The sequence below is a fragment of the Marmota marmota genome, unplaced genomic scaffold (assembly GCF_001458135.2).
Source record: "Marmota marmota marmota unplaced genomic scaffold, marMar, whole genome shotgun sequence".
Classification (NCBI taxonomy): domain Eukaryota; kingdom Metazoa; phylum Chordata; class Mammalia; order Rodentia; family Sciuridae; genus Marmota; species Marmota marmota.
Window position 1 is genome coordinate 1,711,698 of NW_026000205.1, and position 22,607 is coordinate 1,734,304.

Sequence of the window (22,607 nt, forward strand, 5' to 3'; positions counted from 1 at the left end):
AGGGCGGGGCTTGTCGGAGGAAACTGAGGCAGGAGGAAAGTGTCCCAGACGCGGAGCTGGTTGCCCCAGTCGCGACTCGGTCCGCGTCCCCAGCCCGAATCTCCTGGGGGAAGAGACAGGGAGTTCGCACTTTTTTGTACCCGGAGGTTCTAAACTCTAGAACTCCGGGGTTGGAGGAGGTGGCAGGCTGGGGCTTAGGAGGCGCCTGGACTCCTTAGTCCGAAGGAGGCAGCTGGGGACCAGGACGCTTAGTCTGAGGGTGGAGACAGCTGGGGACACACTCCCGGTCCTGGTTGGATCAACCTGCGCTCTTTTTCACACCCCAACCTTCCCATCTCCCCGTCTCCCAGCCAGGGCAGGCAGCCACTCCAGGTATGTGCAGTAGAAGTCTTGGGCGGGCCCTGGCCTGTCCTGTGAGGAAGGAACATTCCAGGAAGCAGCCTCGGGGACCCAGGGCTTCTTGAGTGTGGGCCCTCAGGACCTGGGTGTCCAGGCCAGGCCAGCCCCGCCCCCGCCCTGTCTGGGAGATGAATGGGAGGAGGGGAGATGTAATCTTTTCCAGTCTCCTTCATCTGCAGCCTCTCCCCTCCCCTCTTCTCCCCCATCTGCTTCCCATCCTGCCAGAAGCCATCACCTGGGCAGGGAGGGGGGCTCTGGGAAGGGGCCTGGCGTTCACTGTCTGGGAAGGGGGTGCTCAGGGGCTCAAGCCCCTCCCCCACCTGCCTATATAATCTGTCTGTCCCCTTCTTCCCCCAGGTGGTTGCCCCCTCCCTCTCCTGAGATGTCAGGAAGGAGGGGGCCACCTGTGTCCTCCACAGGGTCCCCCAGCCCCGGAGCTTCAAGGTGGAGGAGGTGTTGACAGGTCTGGCAAACACCTGCTGCTTCCCAGATTTCTCCAGGCTTCCAGAATGTTGTAGACAAACAGCTATAACCACACCCCACCAGCCTCTCCCAGCCCAGGGTCAGTTTCATACTCCGGAAAAATGAGGACAGACATGAGATGGGAAGTTAGTGGTAATTTGGGGCTGAAAATGGGACTCCCTAGGATTCCAAATTCCAGGTTTCAAAGTTTTGGACTGTCCTCTACGCCATAGGACTTAAGATTCCTGGGGGTTTTAGAGGCAGGAGGGCCAAGTGGAGTTGCTCAGAGTTCAAACCCCACCTCTGCCATTGCTGGCTGTGAGACCTGGTGCAAGTCAATAACTTCTCTGAGCCTGCATTTCCCCATTTGATTGGCTATGAAGTAAAAGTAATTGAATAATTATTATTAATTTACAAGTTGGGCGTTACCCAAGTCTGAGAACATAGGGTCCCCCTAGGGCTTTCCCAGTTCTAGTATATAATCCCCCTGTGGTTCCCACCTTCCACTCCTTGGAGGTCTCTACCTCTTCTCTAACCCCAGCCTCCCTCTCTCTGTCCTCAGGTGCCCGAGAGATGCTCCCCCACCCCTCCTACTCCCTCCCCATCCTCCTGCTCTTCTTCCTCCCCAGTGTCCCAGTGGAGCTCCACCCTCCACCCTCAACACTGCCCCCATTTCTGGCCCCTGAGTGGGACCTTCTGTCCCCCCGAGTAGCCCTGTCCAGGGTTGCCCCTGCTGGACCCCCTCTGCTCTTCCTACTGGAGGCTGGGGCCTTTGGGGAGCCAGCGGGTGCCCCAGCCAACCGCAGTCGGCGTGGGGTGAGCGAGAAGGCACCAGCAAGTCGCCGGGGTGAGCTGGCTGTTTGTGATGCAGTGAGCGGCTGGGTGACAGACCGTCGGACAGCTGTGGACTTACGTGGGCGAGAGGTGGAGGTGCTAGGTGAGGTGCCTGCAGCTGGTGGCAGCCCCCTCCGGCAGTACTTCTTCGAGACACGTTGCAAGGCTGATGGTGCTGGGGAAGATGGTCCTGGTGCAGGTGGAGGAAGCTGCCGGGGCGTGGACCGGAAGCACTGGGTGTCCGAGTGCAAGGCCAAGCAGTCTTATGTGCGGGCATTGACTTCTGATGCCCAGGGCCGTGTGGGCTGGCGATGGATACGAATTGACACTGCCTGCGTCTGCACACTACTCAGCCGGAATGGCCGGGCATAAGGCCCATGCCCAGGAACTGATCAGGCAAAGAAGAGATCTGGATGCTCAGGGACTTCAAGGATGGCCTGGCTGCTCTAAGGGCCTCAGTTTGGGAACTTAAGTGATCACAAAATCAAAGCTCTCTAATTTTAAGATCTCAATCCATGCAGGATGTACAACTAAAGCAAATGGGGTTTCAAAGGATGAATAGGAGTTCTTCTGAAGGAGCTTAAAGGGTAATCATGGAAATAACAATAATAGCCAATATTTACTGAGTGCTTACTGTTTAATCAGCCCCAATACATTACTGCTCAGATTGGTTCTCATGGATTTGACCATCAGAGGCCCTTGTTGTTTTTTTTTTAATAACTTTATTTTCATGTGGTGCTCAGGATAGAACCCAGTGGCTCACATTTGCTAGGTGCTCTACCACTGATCCACAACCCCAACCAGAGGCCCTTGGTTTTAAGTTGCTGACCTCTCAAGCTCAGAGGACATTGCTTTACCCACTCTGGAGAGAGGGACAAGGAAGGAATGTGTCAAGAAGTGGGTGGTGGCTGAGTAGAAACTGGAACATGCAAGCAACTAGCCAGAGGACCTTGAGAAACATGGTCTATGGAAGGTTTTTAATTATCTGGGAGCATACTTTCAAATGAGAACTCCTTCTTGGTCAGAGGGCAAATGTTGGCTTAAAAAGGGTATTCTGTTTTGAGGTAGTAGGCCAGCTGTCCATCACAGTGGGAGCACACACAGGGTTGTATCATAAGAGGAACTATCAGGATGATGCGGGATCCTTCAACCCTGGCTGGGGAGTTGGATTCAGGTTTCTAGCTCCACTTTCCTGTACCAACCTCTACCCCACATTGGAAATGGAATATGTCTTAAAGTTGTCTAGCTTGAGTAGGCTCTGACAGTTGGCCTGCCCTCACCTGGGATAAGGGCTCAGTGGACACTGATAGGCTTTGAGTAGGACCAGGAAAATCCAACAGTGTCTTCGAGGTCTGGATGGCATGCAGGGGGGCGGTGGCAATGGACCCTGGGCCAGGCTGCAGAAGGCAGCCTCAGTTTTCCCTGTCTGAAGATAGAACTGGTGGATGAAATGATGGGGGCTGAGGAGGCAGAAGCCTTGACCAATAGCTCTTTATAGTGAGAAGGTGACAAGGGAAGTCCCCACACTCTCAAAATGTCCATGTATTACCACTGCATTGTCCCACACCTGTGTACATGTGTAGGCACTCACATGCATGAACGCGCGCGCACACACACACACACACACACAAATTAGGTCCAGCTTTGTGCTAAGGACCTAGATAGCCCTGCCCCCCTCCATGGCCTGAGACTGGCCCCTGGACAGGACAGGGTTTGCTGCCTCTGTTTCTACATCTCCTTGATTCCACTCTTTTTTTTGTCACCTACCTCTGTCTCTCTAATTTCCTGTGTCTCTAGTCTCTTAGTAGCACATGCTTTCCCACCCCCCTTTTCCCCCTCAAGTATTTCCCTGTGGATTTCTCTTGGGGTCTCTGCTCTTGGATCCCTCCTCCTATACCCAGGTGGAAGTTTTCAGCCAAATCAAAGGCAGGCAGGATGGCTGGCGGCGCCGCTGCTCCTTCAGCACACATGGGTGGAGGGGAGCGACCCAGCGGTCTGGAATTCGTTACTCCGAGGTGGGCAGGCCTGGCAGAGGGGGAGGCAGCTGGAGGGTTTGAATCCTATAGGAAAGGGGGTATTTCCGAAGGATTCCTTGATGTGCTAAGAGGTCTCTCTTTCCTCCTGCCTCTCTTGAGTCTGCTTCTGGGCGTCTGCCTCCCTTCTCCCCCTCCGAAACTCTCCGAACTCCTTCTCTCTACCCCCCCAGGCCCCGCCACCCTACCCTCGTTCGGCCCGCCCCTCCCCTTCCCTCTCCCCCAGTCTCCACACCCTCCCCGTGTATCTGTTTCTATGCCCCTATTTGGGGCCCTGTCCACCTTTCTCAAAGTCTCTGTCTCTATCCCGAGTGTCTCCATCGATCCAGGAGCCGGCTGGTCCTTCATTGGCTGGGTTCAGGGTGGGCGGATTCTGTCACCTGGCAACAGCAACAACAAGCCAGCTCCAGCTAGGCCGCCCGCTGGGGGGTGGGACCATGGCGGGTAGGACCCTAGCCCTGCGCTATGGCCCCCCGTGGTCTCCCATTTCTGGAACCGAGGTGCCTGGATCCTGGCCGGATTGGCATCTAACCAGCAGTGGCGTTGCCCACCACATTATCCCCTCGGCGTCCTTTCCCCCGCCCACTGTACAGGTGAGAGGACCGTAGACTGGCTTAATGATACAGAAACCTGGGTGCTGAGAGAAAAGCGGATTGGGGGTTTGGACCCCTGGCTGTCGGAGGACGGTCCTGGAGTCCTGGGCCTGAGAGAGAAGGGGTCCGGGAACCTGGATGCTGAAGGAACCACGGGCTGAAGGAACTGGGACAGGGGGCAGGGCGGACTCCTGAGTCTTTTTGGCTCATTTGCTGCGCCTTCTCTTCAGTCCACGGTCGCTGAGCCCCTACCCCCCGCCGCAAGGCATCATTTACACATCTGGGATTTCGACGAAGTCATCAGCAGATGGGAGACGACCTACGGTTCGGCCCACGTGCCCAAAAGCCTGGGTGGGCCCTACGCTCAGCCCAAAGCCCCAGAGCCTGCGGACCCCACGCGGACAGTAGGGATTAAGACCTTAGGAGAAAAAGTAAGGTTCTGGGATTCCGGAGTCCATAGGAGGATAGGGTTGGGGACCGCAATGGAGTCCTCTGTCCTCACCTTGGTTCTCTGGGTCACCTTCGTGCAGCTCAGACACCGAGGCTGGCGCCTCCCCTTGATCACAAAACACCACAGCAGCGAGACCAAGGCACAGTACAGGGGTTGGCCCAGCCAGGACCGGCGCGTCGTCTCCTACGTCGGGCCCCAGCCCTTGGAGCTGGTAGACCACCATCGCGGGGGCCCTTCCCAGGTAGCGTAGTGGCACCGTGCTGGTGCTACCACGCAGAGTTTGGAGCCCCTGGGGCAGGGTCGGAGGGGCTCTGAGGTTAGGGAGCAGGCTAGGGAATCCTGGGGCTGAGCCAAAAGGAATTTTGCTTTTCCGGCGTGGTTAAAGGATGTAGAGCCGAAAACGGGATACAGAGGCTGGGGCGGGGCTGGGGCCTTTTGAGGCGGAGCCTAAAGGAGGTAGGGACGGCGAGGCTGGTGCAGAGCTAAATAGAAGCCTTAGGCTGGTGGGACCGGACCAGGTGGCTCTCCGTCCCTGGGGACGAGACTAGAGTATTCTGAGACCGGGTAGGGATGGGAGGTGAGATTCGGTTTAGCTGGCGAGGAAAAGGTAAAGTGGAATTGTTGCCTAAAATGCTGCTGAGTTCCAGTAACAGAACCAAAAATGTTTGGTAGTGGAAGGTATGTTTTACTTTTTTGTGGCTGCGGGTTTGGATTTAAATTCCTTGACTAGTAAGAAGTGTTTGGATTGGAGCAGAAGGGCTCATAAAGGTTCTGAATTAAGGAGCGAAGCTAAAGTAGTCTGGTGTGGGATTGGTCGGGAGGAATTCTGATCTAGGGCACAGTAGTAGGGCCTGGTCCAGCAGGGTTGTTGAGACGGAAGAGCCTGTACCCCGGGCTTGGAACCGGGTACTTGGCATCTTTCTTGCCCATCCCCCACCCAATCTCCCTCAGGCCCTAATTCCCTGGACGAAGAGCTCTGAGCTGGCTGGCCGGCCTTTCACAATATCCGACCAGGGAGTCCTGGACCACAATCAGCTCTATCTGACCACCTCTGCCCGAGACTTCCGCTTCTACACAAAGTGAGCCCACGTCCTTGCTAGGCACCACCTTGCAGCACATCCCCGTAGATGCCGGTGGGAGCCCAGTCCTCTTTTCTAACTCAACCTTCAACTCTTGCACACGCAAAAACCGAAGTTTGGACCCTAGCCTCTACCTCCATTAGCATCTAGGTGTTCTTAACTTGGTAGGTTAGGAAGCCTGCAGAGAGGGCTTTGGATTTGGGGGCGGGGTCCTGGTGGCTTAGGGTGGAGCTTCTTTTGGTATTTGAGCCCCCAGATATTCCTTCCCAAGGATGAGAAAACACCAATTTCCAGGCCCTTAAGTACCTCAATGACCCAGGAATCCGGATTCCATGTCTCCGGGTCCCCTTCCTAAAGCTTCTACAAACGTGTCCCTCCCTCGAAAAGCAGAAAGTTCAGGTCTGCGGTCTCCTTTGGATCAGAGGTTTGAAGCTCAGCCTGGTCCCAAGGATGAAGCCCTCCCCATGCTGCCTCCCTCCCACAGGAAGGAGCTGTCCGGATACCCCTGCAAAGACACGCTGACCTACTGGAAGTTCCAGATGCCTCAGGTCCAGGGCCACGGCTCGCAGCGGACACAGTTTTCTCGCTTCTCACTGCCGCCCGGACCACCGCGGGCCCGCTTGCCCCACGTGCGCCCGGGGACTCCAGCCGTGCCGCACCGCGGGGCCCTGACTCTGGCTCAGGAGTCCTACAGCCCCCCGGCGCACCCACTTCACCGGCTTGACCGCTTCTGCCCAGTGGAGGCGCCTTGGGGTGGCCCCCACTGGAAGCCCTTGCCGGGCATCTACAGCGTGCCTAAAGCCTACCGCACCGAGAACTCTCGCTATGGCAGTTTGAAGCCAGAGTTAGTCTGAGCTGGCCGGGCCAGTCCAGCCCCCGAACCCACCTGCTAAACTGTGAGGAGGAGCCAAGCTTAGGAGCCCCACCCATTTTGTGGGGCCGAGCCAGATACGCCCATCGAATTTTTTGATGTGGGCCGGGCTAACTCTAGACACGCCCACTCCTTTTTGGACCCCAGGAAACTTGTATTGAAGCTGAGCAAAAGGGACAAGTCCTCTGCAGAAGAGGGGGCGGGTCCTAATGTAGTCGATGAGTTAAATAACCTAAATCACACTCATTTCTGGGGCCTTAACCTCTGAGAATGTGGGTGTGGGGGAGATGCTCTGGCTGAATCTCTTGTGCGGCATCGGGAGGCGAGCGAGACCCCACTCAGCACAGAAATTTAGAAGCCCTCTTTGCATAGAATCTAATACTGAAGCCCCCCAACCCACTCCTGTTGGACTCTACCAGGGGAACCCTGTCTTTCAGCCTGTCCCAGTGCAGCAGAGTTGTGGCTTCAGCCAAGAACCTCTGGCTTAGAGTCTACAGCCTTCCTCCTGTGATGGGCCCAGGGATTTTTTTGGGGGGGTGGGGTGGGGGTGGGTACGGGGAATTAAACTTAGGGGCATCCAACCACTGAGCCACATTCCCAGCCCTGTTTTGTATTTTATTTAGAGACAGGGTCACACTGAGTCCTTAGCGCCTCACTTTTGCTGAGGCTGGTGATTCTCCTGCCTCAGCTTAAAGAGCCCCCTGGATTAACAGGCACGCACAACCACACCCAGCTGGCCCAGGAACTCTAGTATCCCACTTCCTGTGCTTCCAACAGGGACTAGGCTCAGGTCTGAGTCTGTGCCTTCACCATCACTGTGGTGACTCACCCCTGCAACACCAAGTCACCAAGGGGAGGAGCAGAGCACTCCTGTGCTTCCCTGACCTTGTCTGTCTCTCGCCCCCAGGGGGATTAGTGTCCAGGTTACCCCAGCTTGCTGCCACTGCTTAGTGGCCTTGCCGCCCCCACAACCTACAGGTATAAAGCCAGGTAGAGGAAGTAGGGGAGGTATCAAGAATGGAGATGCTCCAGGTAAGACTGTAGGGCCCTTGGGCACCTCCCAACTCTACCCAGGCCACAGTTGGCATAGAGGGAGTCTTGTGACCTGTGAAGGAAGCCTCTTTCTAGCAGGGTGACAACCAGCAGGCTTCCTGCAGGAGGGAAGTGGGTGGAGCGCACCTGAGGGTAGGTATCTTAACAACTGGGGCATCTGGGGTCCCTTGGGATGTGGGGTGGACCCTGAAGGCCTGTGTCAGGGATAGAGGATCAAAGCAGAGAATGTTCTGAATGGAGACACTGGGCAGGACCCCTGGTCCTGAATGTGTGTATTCAGGAGACTGGAGGGCAAGGGCTGAGGTCTCAGGCTGGGCCTGAGGCACTGGCCTTGTCCCAGGGGTTGCTGCTGTGGCTGCTGCTGAGCATGAGTGGGGTGTGGGCCTCTAGGGGGCCACTTCGGCCATTGTGTCGGCCTATCAACGCCACCCTGGCTGCTGAGCACGAGGCCTGCCCAGTCTGCATCACCTTCACCACCAGCATCTGTGCTGGCTACTGCCCCAGCATGGTGAGCTACCCAGCAGGCAGGACAGCACTTCTGGCCTGATGAGGGGGCTGTCACTTCAGTTGCACACCCACACAAGACGGGAGGTGGCAGCAGGGTGGATGGATGGTCTGGCATCTGGGGCAGGGGGATGGGAGTTAGTGCTGGGTGTGTGGAAAGGGGTGGGTGATTTCATGGTCATCTGAGACCAGGACTTGATGCCAAGCAGATGCTCATTGCCGCCCACATCTTGCCCCCAGGTTCGGGTACTGCCAGCTGCCTTGCCACCTGTGCCCCAGCCAGTGTGCACCTACCGTGAGCTGCGCTTCTCCTCCATCCGGCTCCCCGGCTGCCCGCCTGGTGTGGACCCCATAGTTTCCTTCCCAGTGGCCCTCAGCTGCCACTGTGGGCCCTGTCGCCTCAGCAGTTCGGACTGCGGGGGTCCCAGAGCTCAACCCTTGGCCTGTGACCTCCCCCACCTTCCAGGCCTCCTCTTCCTCTAAGGGCCTCCCTTCCCAACTCACTGCCCACCCCAGCTTCTGAAGCCCACCCGTGCTCCAGTCCTCCCCTCCCAATAAAGGCTTCTCAATCTGCACTCCGTAGGTGTCCTTCTGTGGGCTCAGGGCGGCACACACACAGCACACCTTGGGTTCAGTTTCAAAACCATTTTATACAAAGTCACAGTGTCAGAACTCTGGTAGAAAACAGGGGGGTACAGAGGCGGCATCCAGCTCAGGAGGTATCCATGGTTTCACCTTCTGTGGGGAGAAGGGAAGGAAGCCACCTGGTCAGTGTGGCCTGGAGACAGGGCCTGAGTTCTCCCACCAAGCTCCCCATGCTGCCCATCAAGAGCGACAGTGGGAGCACTGGGCACAGACTAGGGACACTCACTGAGCTCATTGAAGAGGAAGGCATCCTGGTACTCCTTCATGTACTGCGTGGAGCGGGACTCGTCCAGGAAGAGTGAGTAGACCCGCTTAATGTCGTCTACCTGCACCTCTGTGCCCTAAAAAGGGAGGGCAAGTCCTCAGTGGGCCTTCTCCAAGAGGCCCAGGGCACACAGACCCCAGCTCAAGCCACTGCCACATCCCAGGCAACAGAGGTTGGCAGACAAGGGAGAGGATCCTGGGCCAGATCTCCTGGGTTCAAATCCGGCCTCAGCCACCTTTTGATGAGCAGACCAGCCTCTCTGTCCTTCAGTTTCTTCCTCTGTGAGATGAACTTAGGATCTACTTATAATTAGTATTTACTGAGCACCTACTATATGCCTGGACAAGAGATAAAGAAACAAACACTAAGTGGGGCTGGGGATATAGCTCAGTTAGTACAGTGCCTGCCTTGCATACATAAGGCCCTGGGTTCAATCCCCAGCTCTGCCAAAAAAAAAAAGAAACAAGCAAACACTAAGGCACTAAGGATAAAAATTCCCTGCCTTTGAAAACATATACTCTGGGACTTAATATAAGTCCCCACTGAAAGCCCTTGGAGGAGTGGGTCATTCATTCAATCTGGCCCCTGCTGGCTGACTCAGCTGGCTGACCTTGCGTTTCCGGCACACCAGGCTAGCAGCTGTGATGAGCTGGATAGCATAGCGCAGGGAAGTCTCCAATCCGATGCGGGTTAGCACTGTGTAGGCGTCTTCGCTCATCTCCACGTCTTCCTCCTCACACCTGCAGGCGGGTGGGCAGGGGACAGACACTCAGCCAGAGCTGGGCCTCTGACTGCAGGATGCCCCTGGCTCTTCGCCCTTGGGGTACAAGTGGAGCATGAATCTCAGAACCACAGGTTGCTGAAGCTAGAAGAGCCACTGAGGCAGGGTGGGCCTGGACCTCCTGACCCCCTGACCCTCAATCTAAGGCTTTCTTCCCCATATCAGTCACCAGTACCTCCTCTGGGTCAGATGTCACTGCCAGGATGCCCCACTTAGACTTCTCTCCACAGGCCCAGGCAGGCCCCGCCCAACCTTACTAAAACAGGGAGGGCACGGGCCACCCAACTTACCGAATGCGGAGGATCTGCTTTGTGTCCTTCTCACTGTAGGGAGAGGTGGAGACAATAAGCAGCCGGTCCAGTAGGTCAATGGGGATGCCATGGGGGCTCTGGTAGCTGGTACCCCGGATCCTGGGGAAGACGGCAGGAAGGGCTGTCAGGTGATGTTCCCAGAACCCAGCTCTCTGTTCCCATTTCTCAAAATATTCCTACCTACCTATCCATCACAGCCCACGTAACCTTCAGCTCCTCAATTACATCACCTCCTGTCTGCACAACCTTCCCCAGCTGCGTCAATCCCCCGAGCACCCTCCTCAGCTGATCCTAGGTATCTACACCAGGGATTACTGGATCAAGGTCCCACTCCCTGCTCCACACAAAGCTCCAGAAAGAAAGGGACCATGCTGTCTTGTTCCCTGCTACACCTGGGCAGGTACAGGCCTGGCTCATGGTAAGTGACAGGAAATAAGGCAATTCTCAATACTCATGGCAGCTGCATTGTAAAGTCACTGGTAACATACAGAGCCACTGCTCCTGAGGAAAACGGCAGGGTTAGGTCCCTGTGAACCCTGGTCACCACACTATCACCAACCAATCATCACCAAGTCTCCATGAGAACATGCTGTGGACCTCTCACACTGAGCTCCTAGCCAGCAGCACTGCCGCTCATGTCTGCTTGAGGCCCAGTGCATGCCTGCAAGGCTCATCCCAGCCTTCCGGTGCTTACGAACACTGAGCGCTCCTCAGCACTAAGCTCGAGGGACTTTTTAACTGAAATCACCAAACAAGCACAAAGTGACAAACACGGCACTAAACTGTTCAGGAAAACATGGCACTAAATTGTTCAGGAAAATGGCACTGGTTTACAACATGGGAGCTGAAACAAGCAGGCAGAGTGACGCCCAGCAGCTTTGACTGAGATTGTGGCATCAGGAGGTTTCAATTTGCCTCTCTGTGCACACCTGTGACAGCAAGAGGACCCTGAAAAATTGATTTGGGGATTATAGATAAGTGTTAGCAAGCAAACAGATGCATGCGTTGGGGCTGTAGCTCAGTGGTAGAGCGCTTGCCTTGCACATGTGAAGTACTGGGTTCGATCCTCAGCACCACATAAAAATAAATAAAGATATTGTGTCCATCTACCACTTAAAAAAAAATTAAAAGAAACAAAAAAATAGATTCATAAACACGGAATCTGCAAACTGGTCAGCATCCTCCCAATGCCCCGGAGGGTTCCAAACTCTGATCTGCAGCTACTGCAAACACAGGGCTCAGAGCACCTCTTCAGGCTCTGATACAATTAGATGCACCGCCATAACAAGTCACTGCTGGTCTGGTCTGCAAATTGAGGCTGAGCTGATATCTACCTTCTGATTTTCTTTTGGAGTTAGAAATGGAATCTGGGGCCTTGCACACACTTAGCATATGTACAGCACTGAGCTAATTCCCAGCTTCCTCCTGAACTTCTCTGAAGGTTCAAGAAGTCCATCCAGAAATAGAGCCAGATAAAGCTGCCACTGCCTTGTGCAGCCGTGTCTCCCACTTCCCTTAGTGATACCACGCTCATATCCAGCTTCAGCTGGGCATGTGGCACTGGAGACAACACTCCCTGGGCTCCCTTGCAGCCAGGCACAGCCAGGCACCCAAGCATGGAAGTGCTGGGTACAGCCTCCAGACCAAATCCTCTTTCTTGCAGGCTGCCTGATCGCCTCCTCCATTCCTATTCCTGTGATTCCAAAGGTGGATGAGGTGGAGAGCAGAGCCAGCTGGGACCACAGTAGAATGCCAGTAACACCCTAGGGTAGAGGGTTTTACCTGAACATTGTACCCTGTGTGTCTCAGGAATATTCCACAACTTCTTTAGGTAAAAAAACAATACTAAGAATTTTGATGACTAAGTATTTAACTCTAAGTCACTTAATTGATTATAGAGGTTTATGCAGCATCTAAGATATCACTGTTCTCCCCAAATTTAAAAAGCCCTTGGAGTACCCCAGTGAGTGACCTGCAGTACTGGGCTATCTCTGCATGTAGTCTGGGAACTAAAGCCTAAGGGCTACAGGAGCAGCAAGGCCTCCTTGTGGGGCAGAGCTGCCTGTGGCCCTGAACCATGGCCTAACTAGAAGAAAAAGTTCACCTTTCATGTGTGACCACTGTGGTACTGAGGGCCACTGTGCTGTCTCCCTGAGACTACTCCCGCCTAGAGCACCCTGTCACCAACATAAGCATCTGCAAGCACTCACCTTGTGATGCCACGGTTGGTGGCCATGATAAGGACAGGCGCCATGTCACTCTCCAGGGCCCGATTGAGGAAGGAGAAGCTCTCAATGTCCAGCATGTGTACCTCATCGATGAATAGCACCTGGAAGACATTGGGCACATGTCACACTCACCATCTGTTCACCACACCTGCCCGGGACCCTGGCCACTGCTCTGGCCACTCACCCCAGGGATGATCTCTGCCTTGCCTTCCTCACGCCACTCAGCCACCTTGGCATTGATCTGCTCACGGACTTCTGACTTGATCTCCCCTGTGTCACCTGCAGGAGACAGGTGGCATCATGGAAATCAGAGAGGAGACAGGTCCAAGGCTGGAGGGTGGGCAAATAGAAAAAGATGGATGCCAGGGATGGACGAAGGCGAGAAAGACCAAGGTGGTAAAACAACCAAAGAACCAGAGAGTCTGAAATAGCACCAGAGAGGAAGGAAAGAGGACAGGGTCTGCCCATTTCATACCCCCCGAGAGAAGGACTTGGATGGCAAGAACGGAGACGAACGAACCAAACTCATTGAGAAAGAAGAACAGCAGACAGCTAGTAGGGGCCGAAGGAGAGAAAGTCAAGGAGCAGAGGTGTCTGAGGAAAGATGCCATGTCTAGGGTAGGGCTGACCTGAGAAGAGAGCCAGGAAGCCCTGGGTGCGGGAGTTGATGACATCGATCTCATGCAGGGACACAGTGTGCACCACCTCCTTGCGTTTCTGGAGCTCTCCATCTGGGCACTGCACAAACTTGGTCTACAGGGCAAGGGTGGGGTGTGAGGGCAGAGAAGGGCATGGTGGGGGTCGGTCTAAGGGAGACTAGGTCCTTGAAGAGTACTGATGGTTATGGGGTTCCCAAAGCTTTGGACACCATGGGCAGCCTGGGGCAATGCAGAGCTGCAGTGCTAGGCTGAGAGGTCCCAGCTACCCTAGGGTTAAGGGAACACCCAGGAGTACCAAAGGGATACAGGGTCAGGATGACAGCAGGGCTCCATGGGCTAAGGAGTGGGAGAGGAGATGGAAACATCCGAGGGCCCCATTTGCACCTGGGAGCCCATGGCATCATAGTCACGGGCACGTGTGAAGGAGCGACCCAGCTTGGAGATCTTGCCTGTGGCCTTGTCGATAGTGATCACATCCCTGCAGGAGGAAGAACAGGAGTGAGGAAAGGAAAGGACCTAAACTTCCCCCAAAACTCCAGCTACTCAGTGCAGTCTCCAGCTGCTCACCCGGCCTGGACTTTGTCCTTGGTCAGTGACTCAATCATCTTGGTGCCCAGGTCGTAGATGGTTTCCATCTCTGTGGTCTTGAGGGTCAGCTTGCCCACCTTGGAACCCTGAGAAAGTGACAAGCCAGGGAAAGGGCTCAGAGAACTCTGATGTCACCATGAAGCTCCCTGCTCCTACTCTATTCACTATTTACCCAGCTCCAAACTGGGCAGGCAGCTTTTGGGGAGAGGGATGTACCCACTGCCTTGACACGGGGACACACAGGTTGGAGCTCGCCATGCAGAACCCTTTTGATATGTACAGCTCACTGTATGTTAATTACAACTCAACGAAGCTGTTCATACATACAATAAACATAAGTTACTGAAACCAGTACCACAGGCCTAAAGTGGATCACAAGCTAACGTTCACTTCTCAACTCAAAAAAGGGTGTCTTGATTTTGGTTCTTTTCAGATGCTGTCTCATTATGTTGCCCAAGCTAGTAGCAAACTTGTGAGCTCAAGTGATCCTCCAGCGGCAGCCTCCTGAGCAACTGGGACTATAGGTGTGCCCAAGCCAGCTGGGAAAAAACCGGCTAAACAAAAAGGAGAAAAGAGAAATTTCACACCTCCTCCCCACAAGATAAGCTCAGTTAACACTGTCCCAGCTTTCCCCAGGGATCTGGACTATCTCTGCAGTCTGGAATTAAGCTGCAAGCGTTTTGGAGGGACATGAGGCAGGATTAAAGGAGGGAATAAAAAGGAGTTCTGGGATTACTTGTTTTTTTTTTTTCCCCCCTGGCAGTGCTGGGGGTGGAAGCCAGGGCCTCAAGCCAGGGCCGGCATTCTACCACCGCACTCGACCACTGGGTTGACATTTTTCATGGGGAGGATACATCTGTGGACTTCTTTTATGACAAAAATCCGGTTTAAAGATTTACCTTGGAAATAGCTTTCCCCATATTTAAATATTTTGCCATATTTTTACCATTCAAAATTTAATTGGTAATACATGGAACTAATTTTAAAGGACTGTTTGTAGTTATTAAAACTGCAAGTTAATGTAGTGATGCGTTTTAAGTCTCCATTAAAAATGAGGAGCATATGAAAAAAGAAGAGGACGTATATACAAAACCAAAGACAAAGGTGACCAAGGATTAGGTCAATGGCTTGAAGTACATTTGAAGTTTTCTTTTCCTAAGCATTTTATTAGCAGTGGAGACTTAATATAAAAGATAACCACAAAAAACAGATGAATATCAAAAACATCACATAGAGTGGAAGCAACCAGACACAAAGGGCCCAAACTGAACATGTCCATTTCCACAAAATGCCCAGAACAGGCAGTCCAGAGACAGGAGGCTGCCAGGGCTGGGGGACAGGGAGAATGAGGACCCAATGCTTAGGGGACAGGTTCCTTTTAGGACTGTGGAAAAGCTCTAGAACTAGGTGGAGGTGACGGTTGCACAACAGTGTGAATGTACCAAGTGCCTCTGAATTTCCACTCTAAAATGGCTAATTTGCATTATGTGATTGTATCTCAAAAAAAAAAAGGAGCGAGAGAAAACCATAGGCAGGACAAACCATAGCATCTAAGAACTCCCAGCTGGGTGCTGAAGACTCTTTAAAAAATGCTGCAAGAAGCAAATACAGAGAAGGATGGCCACCTCTGTGGCAGCCTCGGTGACAGAAGGGTTCTGATGGGCTAGCAAATTTAAGCTTTTTCTTAGGAGTGGTTATAGGGTATTTGTTTCATAATGATTTATCAGAATTCACACTTTTTAAAACATGTTTCTTTATACATGTCTTATTCATAACAGAAAATTTTTAGCTTAAAGAAAAGGGAGTGAACCACCTCTGTCTCAGAGGCTGGATGGGCACACCCTTGGGCACTAAGCTGTTTAAATCCCACAGAACAGGTTTTAAAGCCTAACTGGTAGAAGTGAACCGTGAGAAAATTCCAGAACTCCTCTCTCATCGTTCCACTAGCCCAGTCTTAACAGCTCACCAGGTCCCTGGACAAGGGATAAACCACGGCCAATTCAACTAACCCCTGCAGCCAGTACTTGAATAGCTTTGACCTGTAGCTAGAATTTTCTATGGAATTCTGATCTCAGTACAGACCTGACAACCCTGCCCTCCAACCCCGGGGTGGAGGCGACCTCAGCCAGGAACACACTCGCAGACTCACCGTCCCTGTGGCTGGCCGATCAATCTGGATCTCCACCACCTCCCCTTCGATGATCTCAGTCTCCTCCCTGGCCAGAGAGCAGACCTGAGGGCTCAGTCCAACACCTGGGCCCTCAGGAATCACCAGCTCCCACAGGCACTTGGGCAAAGGACAGCACCATAAATGGGTTGTCCCTTGGCCACTGGGAGCTGGGACAACCCTCCCACCCTGACAACGGGCCCAGCGCTCACTTGATGCGAACACCAATAGACCGGCGGAAGGCCTGTGTCAGCGCCTCGGTCTTGCTCATTTCCAGGGAGAAGATCTCACTGCCGGCGATAGCTGTGAACGGGGTGTCGGGGCCCAGTGCCTGGGCCATGCCTGGGGAGAAGCAGGCGGGTAGGCAGGTGGCTTCTGGCACCAGGTCCCCCACATCTCCTCCGTGGCAAGTCGCTCCAGGGTCCACTTATTTGGGAAGCCACCCCTCCCACCTCCCACATTTCCCTTCCCCTTCTAATAGGGTCAAGAGCTTCTTCCATCTTATGCTACTTCTACCATAGCACACATCACCTAGAATGGGACCATGTCAAAGCGACCTCCTTAGATTGGAAGCTCCCTTAAATCCAAGCCTTGGAGCTATGGGTCCTCAAGGTCTAGTCAAGGCCAGGCACACCAGGACAGCTGAGTGACTCCTGCCTTTTCCTAACTGAAATCCTGGTTATCTGGATTCTCACTGCCTAGCTCCACAGTCTGAGCGCAGGTGGAACTGAATGTAAAGAAAAGCGGGTCAAAGCAAGCCTCACAGAGCAGGTGGAGGCGCACAACAGTAATCCTGGCTGCTTGAGAGACCAAGACAGGAGGATCACAAGTTCAAGTCTGGCCTGAACAACTTAAGTAAGACTCTGCCTCAAAATAAGAAACAAAAAGGACTGGAGGCTGAGATAACTGAGTGGGTTTTTTGTTTGTTTGTTTGGGTACTAAGAATTGATCCCGGGGGTGCTTTACTACTGAGCTGCATCCCCAGTTCTTCTTTTACTTTTTGAGACTGGGTCTTGCTAAATTGCTGAGTCTCAATAAGATGCCCAGGCTGGCTTTAAATTCGCAGTCCTCCTTTCTCAGCCTCCCAAGTCCCTGGGATGACACGCATGCACCCTATGCCTGGCTGAATAGGTTCTGAAGGATGAGGTTCAACAAGATGAGATGCCTACTGAGTAAAGAGATCATGAATCATTAGTGGGCTGCTATAGGGACTGCTAACTGTCTATTCAACGACCATCTTCCTTTTCTTCCTCAGTTCTAGAAGCCTCATTAAGGCAACAATAATCCAAATTCAAAAATCTAAAAATTAAACTTCCTTAATGGCTCAGTCTCCTTTGTAGCAGAGTGTGACCATAGGACCAATTTCTAGTCAAAAGTACATGGGATTTCTAAGAAAGCTGCCTCAAGGGAGTTAACTATAGGAAGGTACACCTTCATACAATTCTTTTTCTTCCTCTGCTTGGGGAATAGCTGGGAAGGCGGGAGCATAGGTAGCCTTCTTAGAACATGAGGTGACTTTAACACACAAGCAAGTACAGAGAATGTTGAGGTAGGAAGATAGAAGACCTCATGGAACTGCTCAATAAGTCCTAAATGGCTACTTCAGGGCCTTCTATGTGAAAGAATGAACCCTGGATGTTTAAGCCACTGTGATTTTGGGTTGTCCATCAAATGCAGCTGAACCTGACCCTGATTTATATAGGAGGAATTATTTCACAGAGATCAGGAAAACTGCCCCATGAGGCCTTTTTTTTTTTTAAATTTTTTTCCTTTTTAAAATTTTTTTTCTTAGTTGTTGATAGATTTTATTTTATTTATTTATACGTGGTGCTGAGAATCGAACCCAGTGCCTCACACATACCAGGCAAGTGCGCTACCGCTGAGCCATAGTCCCAGCCCCCCATGAAGCCTCTTACCCATGGCAATGGCTGTCTTCCCAGTTCCCGGCTGGCCTGCAATGAGGACCGCCCGCCCAGCAATCTTCCCTTCTCGGATCATCTCCAGCACCACTCCGGCTGCCCGCCTGGCTGCCAGTTGACCCACCATGCCCTGGGAAGCCTGTAGGTGGGAGGTGAGAGCGTGTGAGGTGACTTCCTACTGGGCCGCCACTGCATTTCTACTACATCCCGGTTAGTGAAATGAAAGCAGATGTTGGTGCCTGGGACTTCTGAAAAAAGATAAATGGGAGCTGGGGTTGTGGCTCACTGGTAGAGCACTTGCCTTGAAAGTGTGAGGCACTGGGTTCGATTCTCAGCACCATATATAAATAAAAAATAAAGGTTCATCAACAGTTAAAAAAAAAAAAAAGAAAAGAAAAGAAAGACATTTTCTCTACTCTAACTTAATAAAACTCCATGTGTGGCCGGGCACAGTGGCGCACACTTGTAATCCCAGAGGCTTGGGAGGCTAAGACAGGAGAATTGCAAGTTCAAAGGCAGCCTCAGCAACTGCGAGGCACTAAGCAACTCAGTGAGACCCTGTCTCTAAATAAATAAAATACAAAATAGGGCTGGGAATGTGGCTCAGTGGTTGAGTACCCCTGAGTTCAATCCCCAGTACCCCCAAAAAAAACCCCCCATGTGTGACTGAATTTTATAAATATGTATTTAAAGTCTTGAAAGACCAGAACATAGTACCTAACATCCCCAGAGCCCTGTTGCCCACTGCCCAAGGCAGTGATGAAGCAGCCCTCACACCCCAGTCCCCTTTGCTCTACCTGCCGTGGCTCCAAGGCATCATCCAGCCCCAGTCCCCGGATGTGGGAGTGAGCACCTGTATGTAAGGCATAATCAGGAGACATGGTTACTGGCCAGCTTATGAGAACGCTTGGTGTGAGGTGAGGGGCTTCCCTCCAACCTCTGATATTCTTTTTGATCAAACAGGGGACCCAAATCTCCACCCCACTAAGAGGATGGATGTACATAAATGCTCAATTAACTGGAGCTGCTTCTAGGATACACTGTAGTTGGACTAAAATCACTGAGACCTGGTATACCACATAATCAGCTCAAGAACCCAACCATGAGGGTGAACAATGTCACCTCACATGGCTGACTATAGCACTCGCAATAGTTTCATTCCACATAACCCTGAGAAACAAGAGCTCCGGCTACTATCACCCAGGGAGCACTTCTGGAGATCAATGACAATAGCCCCAGGCCCTCCCACACAGGAGTGGATGGAGTGAACCCAGAGGTGTCAAGTTCTATGCCCCAGACCACACAGCCAGTGAGAGTGAAGACAGAACTCCAGTGCTTCACACCAGAATAGGGCCCAGCAAACTACAGCCTATGGGCTTTGCAAATAAAGTTTTATTGGAACATAGTTACACTAACTCGTTCACCAACTATGCTGCTTTTGCACTGTGGAAGTGTTGAGTAAGTTTCTTCAAAGATTTTTCATTTAGCCCTTTAAAAAAAGATTTGCCAACCACTGTGGTAGACTATAAGCATTAAACGGAAACTACAAGGTGGTGCTAGTCTTCACCAGATCCTCAGCTCCCAGCAAGACCTGGCCCTTTGATGGGTAAAGTACTCTTGATACCTACACAAGTGCTTCATACAGATTATCTTATTGAATTTTATGTTTACCAAGGTGAACTATCTTAGCTCCATTTGGCAGACAAGGAAACTGAGGCCCGGAGAGATGAAGTCCCTAGCCACAAGCTCAGAAGTGGCAGAAGTTGAGCTCAGACTCTAGCAATAAGCTTCCAGAAGCCAAGCTCAGAGCCATAATCCCTTCCTGCCTTTCTCAAAGGCTCTGAATGAATGAGTTCAGTTTCTTTCCTCCAAAAGAAGTCCATCTAGGGGCTGTACCTTGCTAGCCACTGTGCCTCAACTTTCTGCTCCTGGACCTGGCTGTTTGCTGTGTGAGGTGGGCCAGTTACGTGGACACTCTGAGATTCAGTGACCTTAGCTAAAAACAGGACAACAGATCATTATGCACCTCCTAGGTTATTGAGAAGATTCCAAAGCACAGAGGCTCATGCAATTGAGGTTGTCCGCTGAGCCTCTGCTCTGGAAACCCCATGCTCGTACACAGGGAGGAATGAGCTAGACCTGGGCCCAACCCTCAGGGAGCACAGGCCCTGGTGTGTTCTTGGTGTGTGAGGCACATGGCTCAGGATCAACCCCAGAAAGCTTCCAGTGGAGGGCCTCTTTTATGACTTTCAGGCAGGTACACCCAGGAGCCTACTGAGTAGCCAAGCATTAGCAACATAACCTGGGTTGGGGCCCCGTGTGGCCACCTATCTGACCCCACTCTGGAACTCAGGATCCTCCCTTAATGGACAGGAGCAGGACATGTGGCAGGCAGGGTCTAGGTCCTGTTCCTGAGCTCAGTCACTCACCAATGCGCTCGATCCTCGTCACATCACGGATCTCTGGGACTTTGGTTGTGGCCGCCTGGGGGTGTAGGAAGTTGTTAGGAAGGAAACTTGTAGTCCCAGCTTTCTTCAGCTCCTCCTCTGTCCCTCCCTCCTGCCTCCCAGCAGAAACACCCCTTTGTTCCTTTACCTGATAGATAGGCATCAGACCAAACACCAGTCATTCTCACCCTTGAGCTGTCACCAACGACTAGGTGATTGACCCCACTACACTGTTGAGTCCAAGAAGACAAGGACTGTCCATCTCATTCACAGCTCTGTTCTCAGGGCCTATTACACATTCGGACCCCAGGAATTATCTGATGAATGAATGAAGTCGTCTCCATCCCCACTAATCATGCAGACGCCAGTGCAGGGCAGGCACAGAGCTGGAGGTGATCTGGCCCCAGCTGACTGACCACACCCCTGTCCCATGATGTCCCAGCTCTCTGCCATCAGACCTTGCACATGCTGGTTCTCAGTCCAGCCGCCTATTCTCTCCCCCTACCTCCCACTGAATAAGATCAAGTGTTACCCTCTAAGGGATGCCCTTCCTGATGACTGCCATTGCTGGACTAGTTTAAGGGCCTCTGGGTGCTCAGAAAGATGAAAGGACCTTGCTTGGGAATCCAATCACCCACTCACCCTATGTAAGCTCTCACTCATGAGGAAGACTCTTGGATCAATGTTTTAGACTCCATTGGATGCGAGTCCATGAAGGGCAGCACAGCCCACACCTCTCCTGTTCACCTCAGGCCTCAATGTTTGTGGCCTGAAATGTACATCATTGAGCTCATGTAAAACTATGTATGTTGGGCTGGGGAAATAGCTCAGTGGCAAGAACACTTGCCCAGCACACGTGAGGCCCCTGAGTTTAATCCCAAGCACTGCAAACAAAAAACAAAACAAACAAAAAAGAAAAACATGAGGCCTCCTGTGTCTCCAGTTTGAGAAACCAGCACCATCCTTTCTCATTCGGGGTGGGACTCAGCTCACCTGGGACAATTCAAGACTCCCTGGAGAGCCACACAAAAAAACCTACATGAATGCTCATGGTAGCATTATTCACAACAGCCAAAAGGCCGACAGAACCCAAATGTCCATCAATTAATGAATGAAAAAAATATGGTCTACCCACAACAGAATACTATTCATTTATAAACAGGAACGATGTTTCAATACCTGCTATGATATTGATGAATTCTGAAAATATGTTAAGTGAATGAAGTTCCCACAGAAAAGACCACATGTCGTATTCAGAATAGGCAAATCCATAGAGTAGATCAGTGGTTTCCTAGGGCCAACGTGGGAGGTACAAGAAGATCAGAGGGTGCTCAGAAAGAGGTAAGGGGTTCTTATTTAGAATGATGAAAATGTTCTAAAATTGATTGTGGAGATGGTTGCGCAATTCTATCAATACACTAAAAGCCACAGCATAGTACACTCCAAATGTGTGAATTGTATGCTATATGAACTATATCTCAATAAAGATATTTTAAAAAAAGAAACTCAGGTGGTAGACCCATGATTGTCTGTTATATTATTTTCTGACACTTCAGGCTATTTCATAATTTCCAATAAGGAAAAGGAAGACTAAGTAGCCAGCATCCAACCCAGCCTGTCAGCACCTGCCCCAACTCCTTCCTTTCCACAGCTCTTTCTTCTCTTTTCCCACCAGAGAAGGCAGACAGACATTATCTAGAGGAAGCTTCCTCTCTCAGGAGCCCTGGGTTGAGGCTTCCTGACCACATGGTCATAAGCCTTCTTCCTTGCTATGTGATCTTTCCTACCTACTTTCTCCTTTAGCAGGTTGCAACCCAGGAGCATGAGACACACTCCCTATCCCCTCCCCAAGCTCCTACCAGAAGGCTGGGAACACCCCTCACCCAAACACACAGATCCTTTATGGGGGTTGTGAGGGGAAGACATGGATCTAGGAATCCTAAACTTTGCTGCCCTGATATAAACAGACCTCTTGAGAGAAACTTCTCCCTACAAGGTCTTTTCCTTTCATTATAAGCTTCTATACCCTGCTGCCTGCTGGCCCCAGTGGGATCCAAGATCATTTAAAAACTCAGGACTAGAATTGGGTGTGTTGGTGCATGCTTGTAATCCCAGTGACTCGGGAAGCTGAAGTTGTAGGTCTAAAAGTTTGAGACTAGCCTGGGCAACTTACTTCTCAAAATAAATAAAAAGGGCTGGGGATGTTGCTTTAGAGGTAGAAAACCTCTGGGTTCAATCCCTGATACCAAAAAAAGGACAAAATCCCCAGCACTACACACACACACACAAAAAAAAAAAAAAAAAAAAAAAAAAAAAAA

The 22,607-nt window shown here is 52.0% G+C and overlaps 4 protein-coding genes across 6 annotated transcripts in view; 3 read left to right on the plus strand and 1 right to left on the minus strand.

Annotated features, from left to right (window-relative positions):
• The first annotated feature begins 830 nt into the window (after nucleotides 1-830).
• Ntf4 (neurotrophin 4) lies at nucleotides 831-2,387 on the plus strand. Its single transcript, XM_015497093.2, has 2 exons — nucleotides 831-961; nucleotides 1,424-2,387. The coding sequence occupies exon 2, from the start codon at nucleotides 1,435-1,437 to the stop codon at nucleotides 2,065-2,067; it is 633 nt and encodes a 210-aa protein (XP_015352579.1). The 5' UTR covers nucleotides 831-961; nucleotides 1,424-1,434; the 3' UTR covers nucleotides 2,068-2,387.
• A 1,643-nt stretch (nucleotides 2,388-4,030) lies between these two features.
• On the plus strand, nucleotides 4,031-7,252 carry LOC125612567. The gene is made up of 5 exons (XM_048790569.1): nucleotides 4,031-4,321; nucleotides 4,552-4,752; nucleotides 4,852-5,013; nucleotides 5,724-5,851; nucleotides 6,336-7,252. The coding sequence occupies exons 1-5, from the start codon at nucleotides 4,166-4,168 to the stop codon at nucleotides 6,703-6,705; spliced, it is 1,017 nt and encodes a 338-aa protein (XP_048646526.1). The 5' UTR covers nucleotides 4,031-4,165; the 3' UTR covers nucleotides 6,706-7,252.
• A 52-nt stretch (nucleotides 7,253-7,304) lies between these two features.
• Nucleotides 7,305-8,851, plus strand: Lhb (luteinizing hormone subunit beta). Its single transcript, XM_048790570.1, has 2 exons — nucleotides 7,305-8,283; nucleotides 8,520-8,851. The coding sequence occupies exons 1-2, from the start codon at nucleotides 8,143-8,145 to the stop codon at nucleotides 8,760-8,762; spliced, it is 384 nt and encodes a 127-aa protein (XP_048646527.1). The 5' UTR covers nucleotides 7,305-8,142; the 3' UTR covers nucleotides 8,763-8,851.
• A 58-nt stretch (nucleotides 8,852-8,909) lies between these two features.
• Ruvbl2 (RuvB like AAA ATPase 2) overlaps nucleotides 8,910-22,607 on the minus strand; it is a 15,089-nt gene continuing 1,391 nt past the window's right edge. The window contains exons 1-15 of one of the 3 annotated variants that reach the window (XM_048790568.1): nucleotides 21,469-21,487; nucleotides 20,272-20,326; nucleotides 18,640-18,695; nucleotides 17,840-17,981; nucleotides 16,136-16,265; nucleotides 15,906-15,972; nucleotides 13,736-13,842; nucleotides 13,553-13,646; nucleotides 13,139-13,262; nucleotides 12,694-12,788; nucleotides 12,492-12,610; nucleotides 10,261-10,380; nucleotides 9,800-9,929; nucleotides 9,151-9,265; nucleotides 8,910-9,017 (exon numbers count right to left, since the gene is read on the minus strand). In XM_048790568.1, coding sequence (XP_048646525.1) covers nucleotides 8,992-9,017; nucleotides 9,151-9,265; nucleotides 9,800-9,929; nucleotides 10,261-10,380; nucleotides 12,492-12,610; nucleotides 12,694-12,788; nucleotides 13,139-13,262; nucleotides 13,553-13,646; nucleotides 13,736-13,842; nucleotides 15,906-15,972; nucleotides 16,136-16,265; nucleotides 17,840-17,969 — 1,257 coding nt within the window. In that variant the 5' untranslated portion in view covers nucleotides 17,970-17,981; nucleotides 18,640-18,695; nucleotides 20,272-20,326; nucleotides 21,469-21,487 and the 3' untranslated portion in view covers nucleotides 8,910-8,991. Of the gene's footprint in view, nucleotides 9,018-9,150; nucleotides 9,266-9,799; nucleotides 9,930-10,260; nucleotides 10,381-12,491; nucleotides 12,611-12,693; nucleotides 12,789-13,138; nucleotides 13,263-13,552; nucleotides 13,647-13,735; nucleotides 13,843-15,905; nucleotides 15,973-16,135; nucleotides 16,266-17,839; nucleotides 17,982-18,639; nucleotides 18,696-20,271; nucleotides 20,327-20,931; nucleotides 20,951-21,468; nucleotides 21,488-22,607 lie in introns of those variants that run through there. The other 2 variants (XM_048790567.1, XM_015496573.2) reach the window with 2 other exon arrangements.

Excerpts from the sequence above, each read along its gene's own strand:
- Ntf4 (XM_015497093.2), top strand. The coding sequence starts at position 1,435 with ATGCTCCCCCACCCCTCCTACTCCCTCCCCATCCTCCTGCTCTTCTTC.
- LOC125612567 (XM_048790569.1), top strand. The coding sequence starts at position 4,166 with ATGGCGGGTAGGACCCTAGCCCTGCGCTATGGCCCCCCGTGGTCTCCC. Across the intron at positions 5,014-5,723 it reads ATCGCGGGGGCCCTTCCCAG|GCCCTAATTCCCTGGACGAA; the intron begins GTAGCGTAGTGG and ends AATCTCCCTCAG. Across the intron at positions 5,852-6,335 it reads GACTTCCGCTTCTACACAAA|GAAGGAGCTGTCCGGATACC; the intron begins GTGAGCCCACGT and ends TCCCTCCCACAG.
- Lhb (XM_048790570.1), top strand. The coding sequence starts at position 8,143 with ATGAGTGGGGTGTGGGCCTCTAGGGGGCCACTTCGGCCATTGTGTCGG. Across the intron at positions 8,284-8,519 it reads CTGGCTACTGCCCCAGCATG|GTTCGGGTACTGCCAGCTGC; the intron begins GTGAGCTACCCA and ends TCTTGCCCCCAG.